We start from the raw sequence: 25,175 nt of genomic DNA on the forward strand, positions 1-25,175 counted from the left end.
AAAATACGGACTTACTTGAAATCTGTAAAAAATTTTTTTTTTTATTTTTAAAAATGTTTTTTTTAGTTTCAATGCTTATCGCTCGATTTAAATATCATGGATGTGTTTTCAGAATGAATAAATAAATCAAAAATCTGTTACAATGATCATGCCCGGTATAGTTAGAAGCTCAGAAATGCATAACTCGTTTTTTTTTTTTGATTAATCGTAAGTACTAGTTAATAGAAAGTACGATCCATGTGCGTGTTCAGCGAGAAATTGCGATACATGCCAAAGCGTACAACATCATTTGAGAATTTTTGTGATAATGGATAAAAACGTTTGGGTATAGTAAAAGAATTGGGCGCATAATAACCGTATTCCGAATTGCAAGTGCGGTACATTGTGTTCTTGTCAGTCTCGACTCCATAGCCCTTGAAGTTGTCTATGAAGCAGGCGTGTTAAAAAGGGTTTTTTATTTTCAATTAATGCATATACTTACAGGGACATCTTATTGCCTCGCGTTTGTGCAGATTCTCATATAGCTTGGCCGTTTGCACAACTGGTTTGCGTAATATAAACTTTTGAAACTCTCGCTCGGGATTAAAGGACTCGATATCATCACAAAAATGCTCACACATTTTGAACGTATTTTTGATATGTACGAATTTTTTGAAAAATTTAAATAGCTTTTAGCTTGCTTGCGGTTAAATCGTTAACTGTGTTATGAATATAATTTGAGTAAACAAATGATAGGCCATGTATGGGTTGCTAGGTTACAAAGCAGTTCAAATTGTGGGCAAATGGGTTTAAAAAGTTTACATATATACTCAACTAAAATAAAAGTTTGTTTTACAAATAAGTTAATGCAACAGAAACTTTAGCAAACTGAAATTTTTAATTCGTTGTTTTGTAGTTGGAATAGTCAGCTTGGCCCACTGTACAACGCCTGCGCATTCGAAGCTGTCACTTTGGCAACTGTCATGTTACGCACCACCAAATTTATTTATGCACACATACAAATATTTGCTCACACACACAAGCACATATGCGTGCATTATTAGTGAAACAATTTGTTTAGTCAACTAAGTGCACAGTATGTATAATTTATCGAATTTGGTTAACTTCATCATATGCCTGGCCACCTTTAGTCAATCCTTTGATGGCTCACTGGCCATGAAGCGTGGACCACATCATCCTCGCGGTGAGACACGTAGAGTGGATCAACATCTGACACACGAGGAACAGTAAGTTTTTATTTACATTTTTTTGACTAAGAATATTTAAGTTGTAATTGGCTTTCAGTCGCATTGATGATGATCTAAGGGATATGGGCGTACAGGCTAATTTGGAGGACATGAGTGAGGAGGAAAAGATATTTTATATGTTTAAGGTGAGCAGGCTAACGTCCTCCGTAGCTTATCTAATAAACATACATTTGCAGGCTCATGACAATGACAATAATAACGCTTTAGATGGCTTGGAGATGATACAATCGGCCATGCATCATAATTCTGATTATTTAACAAATGCTGAAGGTGGCAACTATTTGCAAAACTCAAGTGAAGACTTGGAGCATTTTATAGGTAAGCTGCTAAAAATATATATAGAAAGACTGATGTAAAAGCAAATGTAAATTGCATTTTTACATTAAAACAAAACCTATTGTAGCTATAAACTGCTTACATTCACAGAAAGCAGTGTAAGCAGTGTAAGTAGTGCAAGCAGTTTGAAATCCACTAGTGGGATCTAATTTTATGCCATTTCTTATTCACTTGCAGATGCCATAGATAAGTTTCTATTGATAGCTGATGAAAACAACGACGGCATGCTGCAATATCCCGAGTTTGTCAAGGCAGTAACCGGTGGCAAGGATCAACTGAGCCTGGAGCGAAATATGCTGCGCTAACTGCCCCAAAAGCCAAAACATTTCTAGCTAATACCTTAGTTAAATTTATAGCATTTTATTAATACAAATGTGTTTGTATTTTCCAAACTGAAACATAGAGACTGTGCAATACACTCACACACACTCGTCTGTGTACGTCTGTACACTAACACTAACACAAGCAATACTAACAATAGCACTAAAAGCAACACGATATTTGTACTACAAATTATGCATATATATACATCAAATAAAAAAATATATGTATATAAACTAAGACGGTAACTACAAGAGACCATCGCAGGTTTTGGTGGTATTGCAACTGGTGCCTCTGAAGCCATCATAGGCGGCGCGTTCCATGAGCACAATCAAGTCATTATAGCGCGGCTTGTCCAGCGGTACACTGTGAAAGAGTTTGCGGATTAAGAGCAAAGTTTAAATGTCAGTGCGTACTTACCCATCAAAGATCTCAATGGCGCCCAGCAGTGCACGTGCTGCCTTGGCATATTCATAAGCTGCATTGGGACAGGCGCAGGCAGCAGCATACAGACAATCGTCCTGACCCGCACCTTGCGCAGCTAGAAAGCCCATTATCAAATAATCATCGCCCGCATTGAAGCCCCAACCCAGCTGGTTGTCACTGCGTCCAGCACTGCGTCCATAGCCGTAGCCATAACCACTCCAGTGACCTGCGCCCAGCAAACCCGCCGAGAAGATGAGCACCTTGAGCAGCACTATGATCAGCAAGTTGGTCAGGTTCAAGCTTAGCACCTGCAAGTAGAGTAATTAGCGTCGCTTTGGATTCAGTCCAGCTGCTGACTACCCACTTGGCTATTGCCGGCGGAGCGATGCAACAGCTCCTTGGCCACCTGCACGACGACATGACCCGCAGGACTTGAGAACATATCCTGTGCGCTGCGCAGCCAAGTTAATGGACGCAGCTCACTTTGCGTCGCATTTAGTCCATTGTCAACGGGCTCCAATGGCAGTTGAAGACTTGCAGCGTGGGCGTAGCTTAGCAGCAGCCCCAGAGCTGTTGCATAATGCCAAATGCGTTGCATGTTGTTTGTTTATGAGTTTAACTGTGACGATCGCGTGCGCGTTGTTGTCGCGTTGAGACTGCGTTGCCGACTTGACAAGCGTCTGCATTTTATTTGCTTGCAGCAGCTGTGGCATGTGCGGCAGGTAAACAGCGCGGTTCAGCCTCGTTGCACCTGAAAAAGAGACCAAATTCGCTAACGATAGCGAGAGTGTCTGCAGATTTTCCTGCTTCAAGCGTTTTTCCAGCTCAAGGATTACCTGGCTAATGTCAATGTCGCTGTCGTTGTCGCTTGTCGCTAAACATTTCCAGGTAAACGCACGCGAAATTGTGCGTTAAGCTAAAAGTGGAATGGCAATAAAAGTGCATTAACTGTTGATTTTGTTTTTGTTTTTTTTGTATCAATCATCAACTCATTTTTATTGTTACTTGTGGTTTGCTGTGGTTCTTGGAATAGTTTTGTAAGTACATGAATTTAGTTATGTATGTTTGTATATAAGTATATATACTATGCATATAGAATTGCATTAAATATTTGTGTGTGTTTAATATAATTTATTTCATCTTGCTGCCCATATAATGTTATATAAATTTATTTAGACTTTCAAATGCAATTACACACAATAAAAATGTACACACAATTATAGCAGCTATAAATATATAAATATAGATATTTATATATAGTACAGACGATCTTCGGTTAACGAATCGCTCGCTTAACACAAATTTCGGAACGGAGATTTAGGGTAATGGCTAGTCATATATTCTGCATATTTTGTTTTCAAAAATTGATATATAGTATATGTCATATACTTTTGAATGAAATAGTATTGAACGAAATAATATTTGGGTGTGTATTTATTTTTGGACTTGATTCAATTCATTTGGGAAAATTGATTTTGCTGCTGAATAGAAGGACGCTCGTTAACAGAGGATCGACTGTATTTCTGGGTAAATATGTATAATATACGTCTATTTATTTGCACAATAATATGCGTATTTGTTTTGTTTTAGTTAAATATATATGCAGAGTTACTATAATATTTTGTTGTGTACTTGATTTTGTAATTTGCTTCAGCATTTCCTTTCTTAATTTATGAGCTGCCATGATATATATTTATTTGTATGTCTTGTGATAAATGCTTATGGCTTAACGTTTGTCATTGTAAATAGTACTTATGACGAAAAAACAATTTGTTTGTTTGGATGTTTGTTTAAATGATGATGTTTGGGTCTGGTGAGTGTAGAATGTGCTAAAGATGTACATATATTTCTGTATTAGGTTAGGTTAATGTGTATATAAATCAACTCAAGCGTCTTGCTTTGAAGACTTGTTGCAAGAGCTGCAATAACTTTCAATGTTTTTGTAAATTTGTTTCAAAACACAAGAACCGCATAATTTAGTTTGGAGTTACATTTAAATTCGTAAAGTATTTAAATATTTATTTATTTAGTTTTTGCACTACTGTATTTTGCAAAAATGTATTTAACTTGTAGTCGTACGTACTACGTAGTATATGTCGAAAGTTGAAAAGAAAACTAATTGAATTAAGTACAACCCAAGTAGAAAGTTTTTTGGTTTTTAGCTATTTTTAGCGATATGTTTCAACAGAATCAAGCTAACATTGTACTAGATGTATAATATTAGATTAAATATTTTAGCTATGTTAAAAAATTATTTTTTTAAAGTAGTATGTGCGTAACAGAATGCATAAAACACTGATTAGCTATAAAGGGTATTTTATAGTATATATTTCATATGATTATATATCATTTGTTAATACTTGTGTTCAGCTTTTCGTCTGTAAATATGTGTTCGTTGTTGTTCATCAACATTTCATTTTAGATTTTGGGTTTAATGTGCCTGTTTGCCAGCTGTTTTAGTTAAAAACAAATCAACGTTAGCGCATAAAAATATACACACATATATATATAGTATGTTGTTGTTGTAATAAAACTTAAGTTAACATTGCTTACCATGCTGTTCTTTTGTTTGTAAACATTAACTACTAATACATAAGATAATAAGTATACTGTGGGCATATATAATAAACATTGAATATTTGTTTAAATGTAATTAAATTTTTGCTTTTATGCTTGATGCACGTAACATTTGCTTTTAATATATATGTATTTTATAATAACCATAAACATTTTAGATTTGAAATTTCTTATTTTTTTTCGCTTTATATTGTCGTTTATTTAAGCACTGCCAGCGCTTTTAGTTTAGTTGACTTTTTTTTTATAAATTTTATGTAACGCCTGTGAGTAATTTTTAGCAACATTGTTTTCATTATTTATAGTTTTATAAATGTTTCAAAACTTAGCTTCAATTTTTTTTAACCAGTCAAGTCAATATCGAAGTTGCATATATATATGTATGTATATATCATTTATGGGCTTTAGAGTATTATAATTATTGTTGCATTGGTGGTTAGATTTTTTATATGTATATATTTAGTTGGTTTCCTTTGACGCAATTAGCAAATAATAGTTATTATAGTATGCATATATAATTTATATATAATATTTGATAACGATATTTGAAGCATAGTTAACGTAAGTAGTGAAAAAGTATAGTAACCCAGTTGTAAGTAAGTAGTTTGTAATGCAGTTTTAAAGGAGAGTGAGTATGTATTCATGTTTTCATGAAACCAGGAAACTTCGGAGGCAGAAAACAGACACAGTTAAATGTAGCTAGATGCATGTGTATGAGTTTGTTGTGGGAGTAACAGTGAGTGTTAAGTGTGTGGATTTATTTTAAATCCAATTCATCGTCGTCCTCTGCCTTGGCGCTCCAACGCTTAGTAGTTGAATTCAAACTACTCATGCTTCCCGTATCGCTATAATCGCTAAATGCTGCATTCTGTATGCCTTCATAGATCTTGTAAGATGTATTTGAGCTGGCACCCGCGCCGCTGCTGCTCATGCTCATGCTCTTGCTGGCCCCAAAGCGATCGCTCTTGTAGCTGGCTGTGGGTCCGCCAAACATCATGTCCGCATCCGATATTGAGCCACCGGAGCGTGTATATTTGCCATTGCCTACAGCAGGGGTGGGCTTAATGTCGCCAAATATGATATCCAAATCGGATTGCTTGGATGCTGTAAATGTAATATATAAATTAATATGGTTTGCTTAAGCTTCCGGAGTTAGAGTTGCACAACGATTTAGCGTGGGTGCAGCAGTTTAGAGCCGATTTGATAGCTTTGCACTACGTAGAGCCAATTAATTGTTCACACATTGATTACATTTAAGAGACATTGAGAGTGATGCATGTTTATGATGCTGAATGATGCATGAGCATTTTGTGAGCGACAAAAACTGTATACGTTAAATAAGAAAATAAAGAATGCGCATGCTTAAAATTAAACTTATGAAATGAATGAATTGGTACATTTGAATAAGAATATAGGGCATATAAATCTTTGAGTTTTGGACATGTTCTAATGCTACTTGGGCTACAATTTAGACTGCAATTTGTGCGCTGTAATTAGCACACACATAAGTAAAACAAAGATAAATTCTAACCTTAAAATAGATTTGCTGATATTATTAGTTTTGTACTGAATTTTAAATATTGTTTTCCTACATTTATATATTTTTAATAAATTGAAAATAAAAACTTACAATTGTACCCTTAAAATTTCCCAAATGATATTGTAAAAAACTTTGTTAACAAAAAATCCATAAAAACTAGAAATTATAAATTTTAAAAGCGGAATTCAAAAGAATATGCAACTTCCATAGACAACTAACAGAATTTTGAAACTACTAAAAGCTGCTTGGATTTTTAGTTTGTAAATTTGTTAACTGTTTGTGGTTGGTTTTTTTTTGTATGGTGCCCAACTTAAAAACTAAAGTAAAGCCAGCAAAGTTTCAGCGGTGCGCACTAATGCGTTGTAGTTATTGGTAACTGTACTTTGAAGCTCCTGTGTGTTCGTATGTGTATGTATGTGTGTGTGTGTGTGTGTGCGTGCGTGCGAGCGTGCAGGCAAGCGTACTGGCTGAGTTATCGAACTTACAAATTGGTTTAGCGTCGCACTTGTCGTATACGTAATATTTGGCTTACACTTTATCATGTTTTTGGCTACGAAAAATTCAATGCAGTAAACATAGATGGCACCTAATATTGTTTTTGGCTAAAACTTTTTGACACGCTGCCTACTTGGCTAAGTTATTAGAATTATGTTTACATATAAATTGGTCTGTCTATCGAGTATATGCTTGTATATAAATTTGATGTATGTATGTATGTTGTTCTTGTTGTTGACGTTGATGTTGATACTGAGGTTATGATACGAGTATGAATATGACTATGAGTATGAGCATAAATATGTATGGTATGGTATGGAATGTTCGATTATGTGTAAGTTGCTGCTCTAGGTCTTGCGCAGCGTTAGGCTGACTAGGAGTACGCCCACCGCTAGATAATTACCGTTGCTCTCGGAGCGCGAGTACGAGGGCCGCGTATACGATGGCAAGTCGCTGGGGTTATTATAGCCCGCCTGGGAGGCCAACGAGTTGCTGTCATAGCCAGAGGTGTCGCCAGGTGGCGCTGTTGTTGTCACTGCCGCTGGAGCGCTATAAACACTCGCCGAGCGCATGCCAATGGCGGTGCGCCAATCGTTATTAGAAGTGGAGCTGGTAATGGCCGCTGCAGCTCCACCGCTGCTGATGGCTGTGATGGCCTCGGAGCCACCTGTAGCTGTTATTGCTGTGGTATTCGTGGTGTTGGTGTCCATGCGTGTGATGGTCTCAACCGAGCTGTTGCTGTCGTAGTTGCCATAGCTGGTCTTGTCCTTGCTCAGCGAGCTGCTGAAGCTGTTGCGATAGGCGCTGGCACTGGCGCTGGAACTGTTGTTGGTGTTGAAATTTGCATTTGCTGTTACATGCGGCGGTGGTGGAGGTGGCCCGGTGGGCGGTGGCGGCGATTTGTTCGGGTTGCCATTGCGATTGATGCGCGATGATATCGAAGACGAGGATATCGATGAGGATGATGAAGTGGTGTTGGAGACAGCGCCCATACTGGTGACGCTCATCGATTTGCTGGCATCTTTGTCGAAAGGATTGACCCGCTCTTGTGGCTCAAAGTTGGTCACTGGCTGATAGCCAGCACTTGTTGTTGTTGTTGTTGTTATGTTATCCGTAGTTGCGCTATCCGAAGCGGGCACAGCTGCTGTTGTTGTGGCTGGCTCCTGCTGCTGCGGTCGACTGGGCTGTGTGGATATAACATCCGGTATGCCGCCCCCGACGCCGCTAGACTTGCTGCCGCTGGCGGCAAACGAGAACTGCTTGCCCAGAAATGAGCCGCTAAAGCCACTGCCACTGCCAACACTGCTGGCTGGACCAGCGCTGCTGGGCACGCTGCCCAGGCCGCTGCTGTTGCTTGTCTCGCTTGCCGTTCTGCCGCGCTTCTTATTAGCGATTTCCTACATGTCACCAAATATCCCCGCGAAGGTCTTCCTGAGGTTCTTCATGGTGTCCTCCGCATCCTCAACCACCGAGCTCTGAGTTTGCGGAGGACGTTGTCCCGCCCTGGATGCTGTGGAAACGCTCGACGCCAGCGAGGTCTGTGAGTCGCGTCGCACACCACCGACAGTGCTGGGCACCGACGAGGAAGGCTCCTCCGGTAGCTCCGAGATGCTGCTGCGGCTGCTCAAACGGCCAATCGAACCCACAGCGGGCGAGGTGCGCTCGGGTATGGGCGGTGGTCCACCCATTGGTGCTGGCCTTGGTCCCGGCCCAGCAGTCAGCGGCGGTGTTGGTGCCATGTCCTCAGTGGGACTCTCTGCGCGTGATGAGACCGAAGAACGTGAGGGCAGCTTGCCTGGTCCTGTCTGAGCCATATTGGGTCGGCAGACGTTCTAAGAGCAGGCATTGTTAACTGAAAAGTCGTGAGCAGTACTACAGTGAACTCACCTGCATGCGACCCGAGACTAGATCAGCAATCTGTCGACGATCCTCCTCCTGGCTGTCGCCAATTAAAGCAAATGTGCTGTCGCATGCGCTTATAATATGCTCGCGTCCATCTTTGGCCACCACCACCGAAACTCCGCAAACTTCCATGCCGCCAAACAGCTCCGATATCTGTTTGAAATATAGATAAATATAGTTTGATTGAGTCATGCCAGCAACAACAACGAGAGCAAGCGATATTGTAATCAAAGTCTGTTTGCAATTTCGCGTGGGCTGCTTTTAATTACAGCGGCAAACAGTTTGTTTTGATTAGAGACAAGCTTGAGCTGCAGCCTAGACAACTGCTGACGTCTACTTGTGACCACCCACCCATTAGACATATTGCCGCATTGCTGTGCTATTCGCTATTCGCTATTCACATCTAATGTGCAAATTACTGTAATTGCAATTCATTTATGCGCGCTTATTCGCACTAGACTCTGACTCAGCATACTTAGCTGTGTTGCCTGCATAGCTGAACTTGCAGTTCTTTATGCCATTTATAGCACATGATAAAATTCCAAAATTGATGGCATTCTCGTGTTTATTATGATTTTGTTTTTAGCATTACCTACCGTTGCCGCATAACTGTTTTTAAGTGCCCCAGCATAGCATATGCATGAGCTTGACGTTGCTGCGATTTTCAAATTTAGCTTATACCCCTCGAGCTTTCAAAATGGGCTTCAAATAATTCAGCTTGCTATAATTTTTGCAACTATTTTTTTTGTTTTTGGTTTGGTTTTTGATTGGCAGCATTTTGATAAATATGCATTGCGCTGCTGTTGCTCTGGGCCTGCCACAACGTTGCATGCAACTGCATTCAACGTGAACTCTTACTTAAAGGTATTTGAACTTTCTCAGCAACTTGCAGTAAATTTCATGCAATCATAAATGCAATAAAGTCACCAATATCTTTTCCTAACGTGTATGCGAAACTTTTTCTGAGAAATCTATATAAATTTTATAAATAAATTATTATTTTTATTATTTCTCAAAATGCTGCCACCACCGTTTCTATATTTTGTTTCTATTAAATTTACAGTTAATATTGCTGCTTGTAAAAATGGCATATTAGTAAATGTTCAAATGACTCAATAAAGCTTTTACAGCTAAGATATACGGGCTTTTAACATATTTTTATAGTTAATAATATATTATTTACTTCCTACTCAGAAATGTAGTTATAGCTATATAGTGCCTTAGTAACCAATAAATAATAAAATGTGTACAGTGGAATTTGTATGAAAACAATTTAAAATTGATTCAGTTAATTTATCGAAGCTTTGCTTATTGCGTCAATATGCAAATTGCATCTAAACGATCAAGCTGATAGATTTATTCATATACATATAGAAAGTAGGTTTAATAGATTTTCCTTTCAGAGATAAATTGCTTGCACTCAAGCAGAAAACTTTGTTAATTAACCAACCCAAACTCAACTTCGATCTTGTTTTAGGAGAAACAGATTCATCATAAGACATTTCATATAAATTGTAGCTGTGCCGTAACTAAATATTCCGAGCAATAAAATCTCTCTTAGTTTTTTAAGTACCCCCATTTTAGCGGATTGAACAGAGTATGACGTATTCGATGTTTCAAATTTAGAGTGTGTTGAACTTGGAAGTTATGCATGGTGTGGTACTTACCTCATCTACCCAAGTTTTGTACTTCTCGGTTAAGGTGATTTGCTCGAGCATAGCTGAGCCCTGATTGGTCTTCCAATTGCCAGTGATGGATTTGCGCCTGCCAAAGAGATAAACGGAGAGAGTGTAAGAGCTCAGGGGAAAGACATCATAAATTAGCCAAGTTATTTTGCATGCGGTGCGGTGCTTTGAACCCAAACAATGAACTGCACTTGGTAAGAGAGATAATTGCCAATTTCAATTGCTTTGCATTGGGATTGGGGCGCTTTTGTTTGCTGACAGTTGTCTGCGCTGTGCTCTGCTGGGCTGTGTGTGTCTCAAGGTCAATTGCCAACAGACACTCGGCCCAAACAAGCAGCTTTCAGTAGATTGCGGCATGCCTGTCTGCGGCTTGTGGTCACTTACATAAACGCCTTGTAGTTGTTGCCAATCTTTTGAATGTGCACGCTAAACTTGGCGTCAATATAGGGCTCGATGGTGCAATAACAATGCGATTCGTTGCCAGCGCCGCTGACAAGTCCAGCGGCATCTTGCAAAGCGCTCTGATTCTCCAAACGAGCCGTAGCCACGCCACCGTGGCAATGTCCAGCCTTCAAAACGCTGGGAAACTTGGTGAATTGGAACTGCAAATGGAAGTATGCATAAAAATAAATATTAAAAACAACTGCCAAAGTTACTCATTTATATGTATATATGCAAATTGCACTTTATTAATGCTTTGTGCAAAATTTATCAACTCGCTGGCTAGAAGCCAAAATTTTCAATTTCATTTATTGATTCAAGTTGTTATTGCTGGAGCTGCGCCAAGCTATTTACCCATACCCATACCCATACCGATTGCAGTTTTCCACGAATTTGCGCGTTTTTGAAAGTGAACTACTTAGCTAAAAATAATGCAGCCATGCAACGCATTAAACAATTGTTTAATAAACAATTTTCGGAAAATGATGAGCCCGCGGCTATTTTTAAAATTATGATACAATTATTAGGATATTGTCAGCAAATTGCTGCAGCAATTCTTTCAAATTATTTAAGACATTTATGAATTGATTAATGGGCTAGCATCAAACGATAAGCCAACAAGATATTCATATGAAAAATGTACCAAAAATATATTTCAGCAGCCGCACATAAATCATTTAACAAAACAGAGCATATTTGAAATTTATGTAAATATCAACAAACCATAACAAATGATGACGCAGACAGAAAAATTGTCGCAATTGGCGTGAGGCGTTAAAAAAAACAAACAAGCAACGCTCAATGAATATCAATGGCAATGACAGGCTGTCGAGATGCAGCACACAGTCGAGATGGCCTGGGGGCGCAGGTGGGATGCAGTGCATATCGGCTTGAGTGTGTGTAGGGAGGCAAATCATATACAGTCACACCCCCGCATAGCTGACATTCCTGGAAGCGACCATAAGTGTATGGCTATGGCTCGAAGGTCTCAGGTCTCAATGTCTGGTTATATCAGTGCGCTTAAAATATTCACCGTGACGCATCCCATTGAACTACCTAGACAGTTGCCACACATAGATATATGTTAAGTAAGTACTCGGGCACTCGTATTATTATCGCTGCTCGTACGTCAGCGTGTGTTGTAGCTGTTGTAGGCGTTGCATGAAGCATGTCCAAGGCAGAGCGCACGTGTGCGCGCCACATGGCCCCGGACTGTGGAGTCCAAGCGAGTTGCTATGGATACGCTCTCGCTCTGGCTCTGGCTCTGGCTATGAGTAAATTATTGCCTGATTTGTAGCCGCACAGATGCGCCGCTGCCGGCCGCTCTGCTGGCGCCAAAGACTTGCTGAGCATAAACCGTAAACGCGTGCGCTCGCAATTAATAAAGCTGCCAGCTTCAAAATAATGCAAGCAATTGAGAAAAGCCGACGCCGCCGCCGCCGCCAGCCACTCAAGCTCTCATTCGCAATGAATTTATGTTGCTTTTGATCGATGCGCCCCCAACAACAGCGAAAGCAACTCAACAACACAAACAAGTTGAGCACTTGGAGAGCGAAAAAGTGAACGAAAGAGAGAGAGAGAGAGAGAGAGCGCGCGCACTCTCTGCCTTATGCGGGTGGCTGCTCAAGCAACTCAAACTCAAATACTTTGACTCAAAAGCGCTCACGATCTGCTGCTTGCGCTCACTTGCCTTGCTTGCTCTCAATGAACGCTGGCTGGCTGAGGCCTATGAAAACACTTGGGACAATTCGGTCGCTCATTCAGTGCAGAAACGCAAACGCAGCGAAGTAGAACGGTTTTGTTCAAGACGGTAACGGCGGGTTGACAATCGACAACTAATAGTATGTGAAAACTGTTTAAGATTGTTTGTAAAAGTGTTGACAAGGTATTGAGTGCTTTATATACAGTAATTAGCTATTGTGATACAACAAACAAAAGTTAATATTTAAAAACAGTTTTAAGCACGCTTAACCGCCAACTCTAAGGTAAGTGTATGCAAACTTAATTGAGCAGCAAACAATGTTAGCACAAAAGTAAAAAGCGCGCGTTTTGCAAGAGTTTTCAAACGCGTCTCAATATGGGAATTGTAGCAGCAACGTTGACACAGCGACACAGTTTCTTTTCACACACACACACACACACACATAGATGAAGCTGCATTTCTTTCTATTTATTTGTGCGCTAGCATATTTGCGTTTATTTTTAATTTGTTTTTATTTGTTTTTGTCGCGGCGGCGCATCTTTTGTGCCTCCGCGTTTATTTCTTTAGCATTTCTGCTTAGCCCATCTTATGCCTGATTTCATTTTAATAGTTTTTAATGTCGCCAATTTGTAAACAAAACTGCAGTCATTAAAAATATGTGTGTATGGTTTTTAAGCGTTGTGCAATAAGCTATATAAATATATGTATGCACATGGAGATTTAAAATTAGTCAACATGCTGAAAAATGTCAAGGTACATATGTATAGCGTATATTACGTATACGTCACGGATGCCAGCGCTGGCATTGGCTAGGCGTATGAGTTCCTAAGAAGTCTATGATTAGACTATTCGCTAATTCCGGTTAATGATGTATTTACTATTTACAACAGCAAACTCATTTATAAACAAATGTTTCAATTTTTTTTTTTGCTTTCCTTCATTTGACTTTACTTATCAAACATTTGTAACACGCTGCCTTAGTCAGCACTTTAATATATATTTCGCAGCGAATGATTTACATAGTATCTTGTTTATTCTGGGAAAAGTATATATTTATATATGGGCTCAGTTTTATTTGTTGTTTCATATATAGCCGACAAAATGCTGCTGAAAGCTTTTCATATTTATGAATAACAACTTGCTACAGCTGTGTTAAAACTTCATTTATGGCCCATATTGACATATGTGTGTATCATTCAATCAATATAGCACATCGACAAACAAAACAGCGTGTGGCATTGTGTGCGTTTTTATGATTTTCGGCACGTACTTTTTGCGTGTCAATTGGGTTAACTAAGGTCACAAGTATAAGCTTATAAATGAGATTTTTCAAATCGTTTCAATTATGTCTTTCTTTGTGGTAGTCTTGGCACACTCGTAACACAAATCTTAAACACTTCACTGAGTGTCCATTTCTCAAGCTGAAGTCTGTCAATTGGTTTGCACTGCTATTGCCTTATACAGATTGTTTATTAATTTTGCACTTGCTTGACTTTTGGCCAAAAAACAAAAACTCAATGTGACATTACACACACCCACACCCACAGACAGTTGTATTCATCTCTGGCGGATTATCTGCTGGTCATACAAACATGTGGGTGTTCTTATTATTGAAATCCATTAATAACTTGCGCATGGAACTTTGCAATTAAATGTGATTGTAAAAAAAGCAAAAAATGAAAAAGAAATGTTAAAGACAGCGCCAACAAAGCGATTTCATGCGCTTGCTAAAAATTTATTGACAATGATTTTCGTACATATATTTTAAAAGATGCGCATGAGAGATTGTTGTGGGGTCGGCATGGCTCACTTTTTGTTGTTGTATGTAGTATGTGTGTGGGCCACAGGCGCTCAAATTGACAGCACTTGAGTTTGTCAATGTTACGTTGCTGATTTGCTTGACAGTTGGTCAATTTATTAAACAAGCACGGTCAGAGCGCCATGCTGTTTCATGAATGTGAAATTCCTTTCAAGTAAAATGCATCAAATATTCAATTGAAATATAGTCCTACTCTGCTTGCCCACACAGCCACAGTCCAATTATCTTATACAAAACTTTTATGAATGGCTTGACGAATGAAAATTTCAGTCTAATAATTGCATAATCTATAAAGCAAACAACTACAACTAAAAGATCATATTGAAAAATGCAACATTAAAGCGGTCTTTTCATTTGGGTGGCCATCCAAATCTCAAACCTATTGTATAGTCAAGAAAGTTGCATAAAGCTGCATAAAATTTTGAATGCTGTCTCCTTGCATTGACTTGTCAGAATTCTGATTTGACGTCAAAAGTTTTATGTTAATAACTTAAGAATTGTTTTCGAATCTGACACACTGGCCAGCCATTGTTGTCTGCACTTAATATGTTTATAAACATTTGCTTGGCTCATTAAAAATGTATATATGGAATTTTTATGACCCGGCTGAGAGAGACCGGGAGACCGAAACGGAGACCCTTTCGAATGTGCGTCCAGCGTCTTGTTTGCGCTCTTGCCGCACATTATAATTTTTAATTGAATCCTGACAGTTTTTGGCATTTTTGTTTATTTCCACAACAAATTGTGTCATAATCGCAGCGCATGAACGTGACGACGTTCAACATTTTTGTGGCAATTTGCATTTATTGTTGTTTACTTAGCAACAGCTCAAAAACGCAGCTGAGCGTTACACGTACGACTTATTTTCGGCCGGCTGATGTAAGGCACAAGACTCAAGTCTCAAATATGTGCTCAATACCATCTTGTAAATTAATGATGCATAAAAAGCACCAAAAATCAACAAATTGTAGCGCATTCTTTTCAAATGGCAGGCCGACGATCGTGTGGCCGTGTGGCCGTGTGTAACGCTTAACGCTCGAATGGAGCTGTCAAAGTTTGTTGCAAGCGCAGCTGTTGGCGCAATGGAATTCAATTAGCTGCTCGTTTGACGCTTATCATCAGCTTTGCTCATTTAATGTTTACAACAAAACTGCCAACTAAACAGGTGTACAGTTGTCTAAATAATCATTTAGTTAGCGTGTCAACAACATCTAAGTTCCAACTTGCAATGGACATGCATTTGCATGTCAAAGTTCAGCTGAGAAACTGCCTGCCTTTGAGCCATTAATCAAAATAAAAAATGCTTAGCATTGTTAGTGTTTGGGCTTGGGTTTGGGTTTGGGTTTGGGGGGCGGCACGTTTAGATGCATTGATCATGTAGGCTGATTATGGACGCTGCCTGCTGATCGTGACTTTGATATTTTTTGTTAGTTTCAGCTTAATTTTGTGGCATTGTAAAAGCGCGCTCTTGGCCAAAAGGTTGCCCATGGTCAAAAAGAAAGTTTTACCATAGCTTGCTAGGTACGAAATTTGCAATTTAAGTTGCAGTTGTCATAACTTGAAAAAAGCAATGACGCTTGTTTATCTAGCCAAATGCAGCTAACATTGCAAACGCCATTTAGTTAAAAGATACGCAAATTGAAGCTAAGATAAGATTGCATTTCTTGCAGCCACAATAAACAGTGAAGCATCCATTTGTGGGACACCCAAGCGATTTGCTTAGAAACTAATCAGCAATTTATGCAGAAAATTGCCACAAAGCGCAAATGCGAAAAGTAAATGACCGCTGCGACGCCAGCCAAATAATCAAAATAAATAAAATAAAATACAAAATACAAATAAAAATAAATGCGATCAAGCAGCCGAAGCTAAATTTTTGCTCTCTACACAGACGGCAGAGCTATATAAATAGCATAGCGTACGCCCGCTAGCTCAAAGTCTAGCCTTGCCTCTTGCCTCAGCTTCAATGCATTTTAATGTAGCTGTAGCTTTCATTTAATGACCGAATTTCGATTTTATATATACATATATGTAAATGCATTTCAAGTAGCGCCAAGTGTTAAATGTCAATAAACAAAAGACACACAAAACAAAATAATGTGATTAAGCAACGCAACTACTCAATGTACATATAAATATTTTGAGGGTCTATTTTACGACTCAATTAAGCGACCATTAAACCAAAAAACACAAAAATATAATAAAAATATGCTCAGTTACTGTTTAATGCGCTGAGCGCGCATTAATTATGCGGCCTGCCACTTGCCACTTGCCACTTAAAGCGCTGCAACTGGCTACCAAAGCGCCACACTTAAACTCAGCTCAGTTCTGTGGCAGCAAGTCCTTGCTACCTTTTTATATACCTTGTGGTACTTTTCAATCTCTCTGACCGCGCTCCCCAAAAACAAAATAAACAAAAAGGTCAAGTGGGTGTAGATTTGTGCGGGTTGGTGTGCATAAGCTTGTGATTAGCATAATTGAAAAATGTTCTTTGCCGCTTCTCATAGATATTCGGCTTTAGTTGGCATAAATTATGTTACGGCGTATTACACATGCTGGTTGGGCCCAAGTCTGTTTAACAATTTGCGGTACTTCAAAAAATTCAAGGTTAAAGTATTAAGTCAGGCAAACTGCTGAGGTATATATAATATTTTATTTATTGCATGATGCCACATCAGTTACAGAGTTGCCTTATCTTAACATTTATCTGCTGCTGATATCAATTTGTCAACTGCTCCACATAAGTCTCATCATCATCATCATCATCATCACCCAGCAGCACACAAGTGGCTTTCTTTTCTTTACAAAAAGTGTACGCATTGTTTGTTAAATTGGCGTGAGGGCAAAGTGGAAATCAATGCTAATTAAAGTCATGTAGATTTGGTTTCTCTTAAAAATGCTTTTGTTGTTGGCGGCCCGCATAGTCAAGTGGCAGTTGGAAATTGTAGCTTGCCAGCTGACTGACTGGCTGACTGGCTGACTGACTGACTGACTGTGTGGAGCGTTTTCAGTGTCAAATGTCAACTTGCATGTCGATGACGACACAACAACAACAGCAACGTGTGGCAATTAGGCGACACAAATGACGTCAAAACAGTAGCAGCAGCAGCTGCCAAGTGTTTGTTTGTATGTGTGTGTGTGTGTGATATACATATAACATTTAATTGACACATGTAAAACTTGTCAACAAACACGGCAGCCGCTGGCATCGATTGCTAGCGACTTAAGCGCCTGCAGCGCACAAGGCGATCGACACCTACCCCTGCCCCTGCCCCATATATCAATACATATATATGGTATATCACATATGTATGGCTGTTTGATATATGGCCACGCTAATTGTGGCTGCAGTCGCAGTCTCCCCAAAAACTAAAGCCAAACTATATCGTGCGAATTTATGCAGCGACTAAAGCGTATTTTCATGTTTTCTATTGGCTTTGGACTGACTGATTTAGTTGCTAAACGTTGTTGACGTTTCAAATCTATATATTTATGTGTGTGCGCTAGTTTTTTTTTTTTTTTTGTATTCTGTTTTTCTCTGTATTTGTTTAGTCTTGTTGGCTGTTTGTTAAACAAATCCGCATCGTTAATTGTCAGCTGAATGTGACAAAGGCTAAAAGTAAATTTAAGGCTAGCCAACGTTTCTCACAGATGAAATGCATCTCATACATGTGTATACTATATGTATGTATGTGCAAGTATGTATGTGTTGCGACATGCCTGTAGCAAGTTCTATCAGCTGTGCCATTAGCAGCGGCGTCTGCTTGTCTGGCTGCCACTTAATAAAAAGTTTGATGCATTACGCTTGCCTTTGCTTGCATTCAATCAATAAGGCAATCGACTCTGCAACACCCCGGACACACACACACACGCACACACACATAGTCACCCCTACTTGCTGTTGTTTGTGTTTCTTCTAGTGGCTTTTCCGCAAAATGCTTTTAATTCAATTTTATTTCAATTTAATTGCCACATTGCCCGTCCCTAGGCGTGCATATGGCTGCAGCTCTAATATATATAAATAATATATGTGTGTATGTGTATGTGTCTGTGTCTGTGTCTGTGTGCACGTATATGGGCCTGCCTATCTGCATCGATCAGTTCGACACGATGACTGCAACTGTAACTGCAGCTGAGAGAGTCTCTAGCTGTTTGTGCTGATTACTTTTGCTATCTCTTTCGCTCACTCGGCGACTTTCTGCTGCTATTATACAATATTTTTCATTTTTTTGCTCTAATATATGTATATGTATGCGTGTATGTGTGTGTGCGTCTCAAGTTTTTCCTATGAATTTACCATAAACAATGCTTAATGGAAATTGTTGGCATGCATTTGACTGGCAATTGAACTAATTCTCTATCGTTGCTCAATGCGATTTATTGTGTAGATAAATTGAGCTCAACAATAGCATAGCATAGTCGCTTGCATAAGGACCTAACCAGAGATGAAAGTTAACTTTGATTTCATTTTATTTACAAGACTTGGTCTCAGGACTTAGCTTCCTTGTTGATAAGCATATCACACAACCGTTTGTGTGTTTGTATGTCGTTGATTAATTAATTTTGGCACACGGGGGCGTATGTGTAATGAGCATAAGCGACACTTGACTTGACGCTTTGTATTAAGCATAGCTCGATTGATTGATTACTTGACTGACAGATTGCTTGGGCTCCACTGATAAGCTTATGACATAGTTAAGGCAAAGATTAAACACAATTTGACCTTCAGCGACAGCATCGCATTACCTTATATACAATCAATAAATCAAAGCAACGCTGAGCAATAATAAAACGCAATTGGATTTGGCTTTACAGTTACGCGGAAAACGTATTTGGCATTGCTGCCGCCTGGGCGTTGATTTGAAACTGGATGCGTGCAACTTGAACGTGGCGCCATGGACTTAAGCAAGCAACTAAGCTTATGGGCAATCGCACTGTTTGCCATGCTGGCACTCTATGCCCAGACTGCGAGTGCCTGCATGTGTATGCCATCTCATCCACAGACGCACTTCTGCACGGCGGATTACGGTGAGTACGGTGCGTTCAAAGGACGCCAACGAGAACTAATCTGTGTTGAATTTACTCGACAGTTGTGCAATTGCGTGTGCTGCGTAAATCGAATACACTTGAGCCAGGCAAGACGACCTACAAGGTTCACATCAAGCGCACCTACAAGGTAAGCTACAGTAAAACAACGCAATAGAGAACTCAAATATAGAGTGTGAAATTAGAAATGAAATTGATTTTTGAGGGTTAAAAGCTGGTGTGAATCACCTAATTGAATTTAATTAGTTATTCTGGTTAATTTTCATGTATTTACATCTGAGAATCGTTTTTAATTGATTAACATAACTTCTGTTGCAGGCCACACCAGAGGCACGCCACATGTTGCGTGACGGTCGCCTGGCCACGCCCAATAGCGACTCCATGTGTGGCATGCAGCTGGACATTGGCAAGGTTTATATTATCGCAGGACGCATGCCGCAACTAAATTTGTGCAACTATCACAAGGAGTACATTAAGATGACCATTAACGAGCGTCATGGCTTCAGTGGCGCCTACGGCAAATTCTGCAATTGCACTGTAGGTTGTCGGGCGTGGCTCATAAACTGTCTGTCTGCCTGTCTGTTTGTTATTAATTTATAATTCTTTTTGCTTTTGTATAGATAACGCCCTGCTTTGGCAGACATTGCCAGCGACAGGACTATGCCGATAGTTGCAAGTGGTCGCCCTTTGCCAAGTGCGAGCGTGACTTTTCCGCCTGCACGCCGCACAAGACGCGCACGCCGAGTGGCGACAAAACGCTCTGCCGCTGGCGACGCACACAGCTCTACAAAAAGTGTCTTAGCTATCCGTAAGGCCTGGCAATACGTGCTGCCTCGCCGCAGCAAGTGTTGCAAGTCCAACTTGCTTTGTTAAAGTGTAATTGAGTTTTGCTTTCGTATACTACGTGTAGAGCTTTAAATTTAATGTGTTATTTATTACTGTTTGCTTCTGCTGCTTGTAGTCGTAACCAAGCATATACTTAATTAGTGCTTAGCCTTAAATCTCTGTTTAAATCTCTTCTACACACACACACGCATACACACACTTACCAAATCTCGCGGATTGGGAAAGAACGTTTGCTCAATCAGCGGAAAGCCATCGCGTCCCAGGCGACGCTGCAGTTGCAGCAGATGTGAGAACACCCAAGGCTTATCCTTTAAAGAAATTATTATATATTAACCATGTGCACTCACATGCCAAATAATCATAGCTCACCTGAAATTGGTAAATCGAATGCAGCGAATTGATGCTGGGCACTCCGCCATACTTCAAGCCCAATATGGTCGATCTAAAGTCGCTGGAGCCGTCACGCGGCGGCTGACGTATCAAAACAAAGTCCGGTCGGAATGAACGCGCAACCTGTTTAATTACACACACACACTCATTTATATATATAAATTTGAATTTTATTTGTTTGTTTGTGTGATATTCCAAATATTTTGTCCTAAAATTAAATTCCTAAACAATCTAAAGAAAAGAGAAATAAATAAATATTATAATTCAATTTAAAATATACTTTTTCTTACTAAGACCAAGACTAAGCTGTTAAGGATTAGTAACCGTAATCATTGGGAATATTTTCTTTAAAATATGATTATTTGTGGCTTTTGCTTATTTACTGATTACGAAAAAGAATTCCGCATTACATGAAACTTTTTGCGGCTAGGCGGAATAATTATCAGATTTAGTTACCTAGAATAATCCCAAACCATTTTTTGCCTGGAATTCTACAAAGGAGTGAATTTGTGTTTTAAAATTCATAAAACCGGCTAAGCCTTTAGAAATAGAACAATTGAACAATTCCAAATACACCCTTGAGAATAAAAAAATAAATTTCAGATTAATTTGGTTTATTTAAAAAAGCTTGTTATTTTTCGAATTTTTAAATTGAAAGCAAAATGCAAGAGAAACTCTAATGGAGATCGCTCATACGTGCGTCATATTTAACGTCTCGTGTAGAGTTTATGACGACATAAGCGCACATAAATATATTTGATATATGGGAAAGCCATATTCATAAAAAAAGTGTTTAAAAGTAAAAATATATGAAATAAAATAGTGTAGTTAAACGCAATGCCTAAAAGTATGCTATGGAAAATTACAGTACTTAGAACAGGCAAAGAGTGAGCACAGTTTTTATTGCCTACTTCAGGGTCATGGCAATAGTCAATGGGCCGGAAGTGGCACGCCCCTCGCTGCTACACTTGTTGCAAATTCAGAGGCACAAGTACTTGTCACAATATTATTGTTGCGCGCCCCATTGAATCAACAGAGAGTTCAGAGGCTAGCGACAACAGAACTTGTACTTGTAGCTGAGTATTGTGTAAATGTCAGCGCGCACACACAAACACTCGCACAGAGGAAGCTGTTGATGAGAGGAATGCGCTTAAGTATCCTTTTGGCTGACAAATAAACTTAATGCGTGACAGAGAGCGCAACCTTGATGACGTTAGCGGAGCGTAGCACTTAAGCAACGAATGCCAAATGCGAATTAAGTAGAAATGTGCAAAGCAATAAAACACAAGCAATGTAACTGCAATTACACTGACGCTGCCCAGGGACAGTGAGCAAAGATAAAGTCTGCATTGCACACTAATTAAGAGCAAACACAATCAACTGTGTGAGCCCCAACTTACCCGCGTGCCGCTGCGATAGGCGGCCATGGTGACAACCGGTCCGGTATCGGCGCTGGACACCACCGTTATGTCCTGCCGTTAGAAAGCAAATAATTTAAACACTGCTTAAAGTGCCAGGGCAGCGAGAATTAAGTGGCTTACGCGAAACTCTGCCTGCTCCACGCGTATATCGAAGTCGCCATGCAAACGACGCCCGCGGAAGTACTTGGACCAATCCGTGTTCTGATCATCCAGCACCAACAGCGTAAAGTATCTATCCTTGTTGAAGGCTGGCGCACGTTGAGTGGCGCTTTGCACAGCAGCGCCTGTTTGACATTAATTGTGATTAAAGTTTTAATGAGAGTGTAATTACGCTGAAATTAATTGCAGCTCAAGCCAACTCATACCCAATATGGAGGCGCCTTGATCGCGTGCGGCACCTGTCAAGCTCTGCACACGCTGCAGCAGACTCTCACGCGACTTGGCCGGGCTGGTGGGCGCACTTACACCACGTGGCGGAGCTGGTGCCGCTGTAGTCGGTGCTGCTTTGCCAGCGCCAAAGTTTAGCGACAGCTCGGGCGCAGCACCGGCGGGCTGCGGCGGCAATTGGCCGGGTGCCGGCGGTGGCGGCATGTTCGGTGGGCCGCCAGCAACATAAGGTTTAGTGGGCTGGTCTTGTATGGGACGTGCCGCTGGCGGCAAGCTATTGGGATCAACATCATCGACCTCGGAAGACAAGTCTCCCGAGCTGAATCTGCATGGATTAGTTATTGTTGTTGTGTGTAAACGTATTTGTGTTTGTGTGTGCAGCGTAGTTAGGTGATAGAGCCAAGTATCATATTCATCAAAGAGTAAGAAAAAGAGATAAAGAGAGAGAAACACAGAACACAGACAAATTGGGAGAGAAATAGACAAACATATGAAATCTCAAATTAGTTTCCTTGCAGTTGCAACACGCGATGCGCCTGGATTGCTTGTCTAGAGCTATCTAGACGTAGGCGTGTCTGTAGCGATTTTTAAGGTCTTTACCTTCTCTTCAGGAAATTAACATTGGAAGTGAAGCTCGACTTAAACGATGAGAAATTCAGGGTGCTGCTTTTAGCTTCCTGTGCGGCACGCAATCAATCAAATGGAATACACAGATATATAGTATATTTATAGTTTATTTTGTAGTAGGTAAAAACTAGTTATATAGTGCTTTATAATTCTTGTAGCTTGGTGCATACAGACACATACATGCATACAATACACACATATGCAATTCGTATATGTTAGAGAAAGCAAAACGTTTAAAGCGTTACATAAACATAAAATTCATTTAAAGCACACATTAGTAACTTTGTTCTAGCATACGCTGCGTATGCTTGATTTCTGGGTAGACTCTGACCACTTCGAATGGCAATTCACGCAGTGAAAGATGGTAAAAATCGTAAAACTTGACACAAATGCTGCTAACAACATTTGCTGAGACAATTTCAAATTTCATATGCCCGCCTTGGTTGATTAGTACAAATTTTTATTCATAATTATGTTCAATTTTCCAAAGGTTTCGTTTGCCATTTACTTACAAGACTGCGCAAAAGTTAATGAAATCTTTTAGAGCATGAAATTGCAAAGTTGGAGAAATGTGCTGATAGAGAAAGTATATTAAATGCAAAATGCAGTATTTCAATAAAAATTCATAATAAACATAAAAAGGAACGGAAAAACTTTCAACCTGGCAACAGGTGCCCAAGGACTAAGCACAAAGGCTTATGAATGCTGCCCCGCTGTGCATTGTGTAGCAAAATCAATGAATAGTTGAAATGCCAAAGCTGCAGTAGCAACAGCAGCAGTAATAAAATTAAAAGTTTATTATAAACTAAAGCTACATTTATTTAAAAGCTGCTCAATAAGAACTCAATATAAATTCATAATACACACTGCAACGGCATAAAACTGTGTCCCAGGTGTAAGTGTGTCAAAGCTCTTAGCAGGCAAAGGTTGTGCGTTGTATTGAGCTCAGACACACACACACACGCACAATTTGAAGCCTGCTGCAACAATTTGATAGCAGAAAGTAAGCAAACAAAAGGACACACACAACAAAAAAAAATATATATATATGTATGTTATGAAGCTAAGCGCATGGCATGTCTGTTGTTCAGATGATATAGTGTATATGTATAGTATATGCTGTAAGTGCGGCTAAGCGTTAGGTGAGTTTGATGATAAAGCATTTTTTGTTATGAATTTAATGGCCGGTGGCACTGTTGCCGCTTACCGGTGGCGGGGCGCAGATTCGCCCACACCCAGCAGTTGCGATGGCGCTAATATTGACCGTGAACCAAAATAAAGTTGAACAGTTGGGTTCACTGTTGTCGTTTTTCTGTGTGGGCTGCAATAAACACAAAAACTTGATTAAAAACAAACAAATTTAAATAAATGCAAAACTTTAGCTGCAAGAAAAGACAGAGCTCCACAACTGCCATCCTGACTAACTGTCTTAGCTTTGTAACTGTCGGTCTGTCTGTCTGTCTATCTGATTGTCTGTTTGTAACTGCTTCTGTGGTTATACTTGTCGTTTTGTGCTGGCAACTCGATGTGCTTTTTCCTTATTTTTGTTTTTTTTTTGGTTCAATGGACTCGGTGGCCACAAACTAGGACAAGGCATACAAACAAAAATATGGCAGCACTGCCAAGTATGAAAGTTATTTAACACTTTTGAGCTCAAGCAGTCGAGTTTCGAGCTTGCATATTTGATTAGTTAAATCAATTACAGTGCGTATAATTTACTTGTGCTTTATCCTACCAAGCCCGTTAGGCATTTTTATTATAATATATAAATTCAAGATCTAACTTACTTTAAAGTTGTTTGCTTTTCGCAGTCTGAGCTATGCTAACGCACAAGCTCAACAAATTTTCAAAGCGCATTGCTTGGAATCCTTGCTATGAAGCAAAAGCAACATACACGTCAGAGTCGCAAACTCAATGAAATTTTGTCCCTTGGGCAATTTGGGTTTGTGTTAAAGCGTCACGAAAAAGAA

At 39.6% G+C, this 25,175-nt stretch overlaps 5 protein-coding genes across 5 annotated transcripts; 2 read left to right on the forward strand and 3 right to left on the reverse strand.

Moving 5' to 3' along the window:
- Positions 1-193: 193 nt before the first annotated feature.
- Positions 194-703, reverse strand: LOC108602584 (UPF0691 protein C9orf116 homolog). The gene is made up of 2 exons (XM_017990720.2): positions 482-703; positions 194-424 (listed from the first exon to the last, which is right to left on the reverse strand). The coding sequence occupies exons 1-2, from the start codon at positions 618-620 to the stop codon at positions 219-221; spliced, it is 345 nt and encodes a 114-aa protein (XP_017846209.1). The 5' UTR covers positions 621-703; the 3' UTR covers positions 194-218.
- A 319-nt stretch (positions 704-1,022) lies between these two features.
- Positions 1,023-2,096, forward strand: LOC108602624 (multiple coagulation factor deficiency protein 2 homolog). Its single transcript, XM_017990763.1, has 4 exons — positions 1,023-1,226; positions 1,285-1,372; positions 1,424-1,565; positions 1,761-2,096. The coding sequence occupies exons 1-4, from the start codon at positions 1,078-1,080 to the stop codon at positions 1,886-1,888; spliced, it is 507 nt and encodes a 168-aa protein (XP_017846252.1). The 5' UTR covers positions 1,023-1,077; the 3' UTR covers positions 1,889-2,096.
- Positions 2,097-2,152: 56 nt separating this feature from the next.
- LOC108602713 lies at positions 2,153-2,933 on the reverse strand. The gene is made up of 3 exons (XM_017990867.1): positions 2,695-2,933; positions 2,325-2,638; positions 2,153-2,270 (listed from the first exon to the last, which is right to left on the reverse strand). The coding sequence occupies exons 1-3, from the start codon at positions 2,926-2,928 to the stop codon at positions 2,153-2,155; spliced, it is 666 nt and encodes a 221-aa protein (XP_017846356.1). The 5' UTR covers positions 2,929-2,933.
- Positions 2,934-5,424: 2,491 nt separating this feature from the next.
- Positions 5,425-24,527, reverse strand: LOC108603568 (synapsin). The gene is given in 12 exon segments (XM_017992485.2): positions 5,425-6,008; positions 7,343-8,771; positions 8,827-8,994; positions 10,509-10,605; positions 10,911-11,128; positions 20,584-20,688; positions 20,750-20,893; positions 22,171-22,242; positions 22,312-22,475; positions 22,557-22,903; positions 23,179-23,255; positions 24,413-24,527. Coding segments are annotated over 10 exon segments (2,970 nt in total). The 5' UTR covers positions 22,783-22,903; positions 23,179-23,255; positions 24,413-24,527; the 3' UTR covers positions 5,425-5,661.
- LOC108603567 (tissue inhibitor of metalloproteinase) lies at positions 12,729-20,551 on the forward strand. The gene is made up of 5 exons (XM_017992484.2): positions 12,729-12,952; positions 19,304-19,516; positions 19,579-19,664; positions 19,853-20,071; positions 20,155-20,551. The coding sequence occupies exons 2-5, from the start codon at positions 19,384-19,386 to the stop codon at positions 20,344-20,346; spliced, it is 630 nt and encodes a 209-aa protein (XP_017847973.1). The 5' UTR covers positions 12,729-12,952; positions 19,304-19,383; the 3' UTR covers positions 20,347-20,551.
- Positions 24,528-25,175: the final 648 nt, after the last annotated feature.

The sequence above is a fragment of the Drosophila busckii genome, chromosome 3R (genome assembly GCF_011750605.1).
Source record: "Drosophila busckii strain San Diego stock center, stock number 13000-0081.31 chromosome 3R, ASM1175060v1, whole genome shotgun sequence".
Lineage (NCBI taxonomy): Eukaryota > Metazoa > Arthropoda > Insecta > Diptera > Drosophilidae > Drosophila > Drosophila busckii.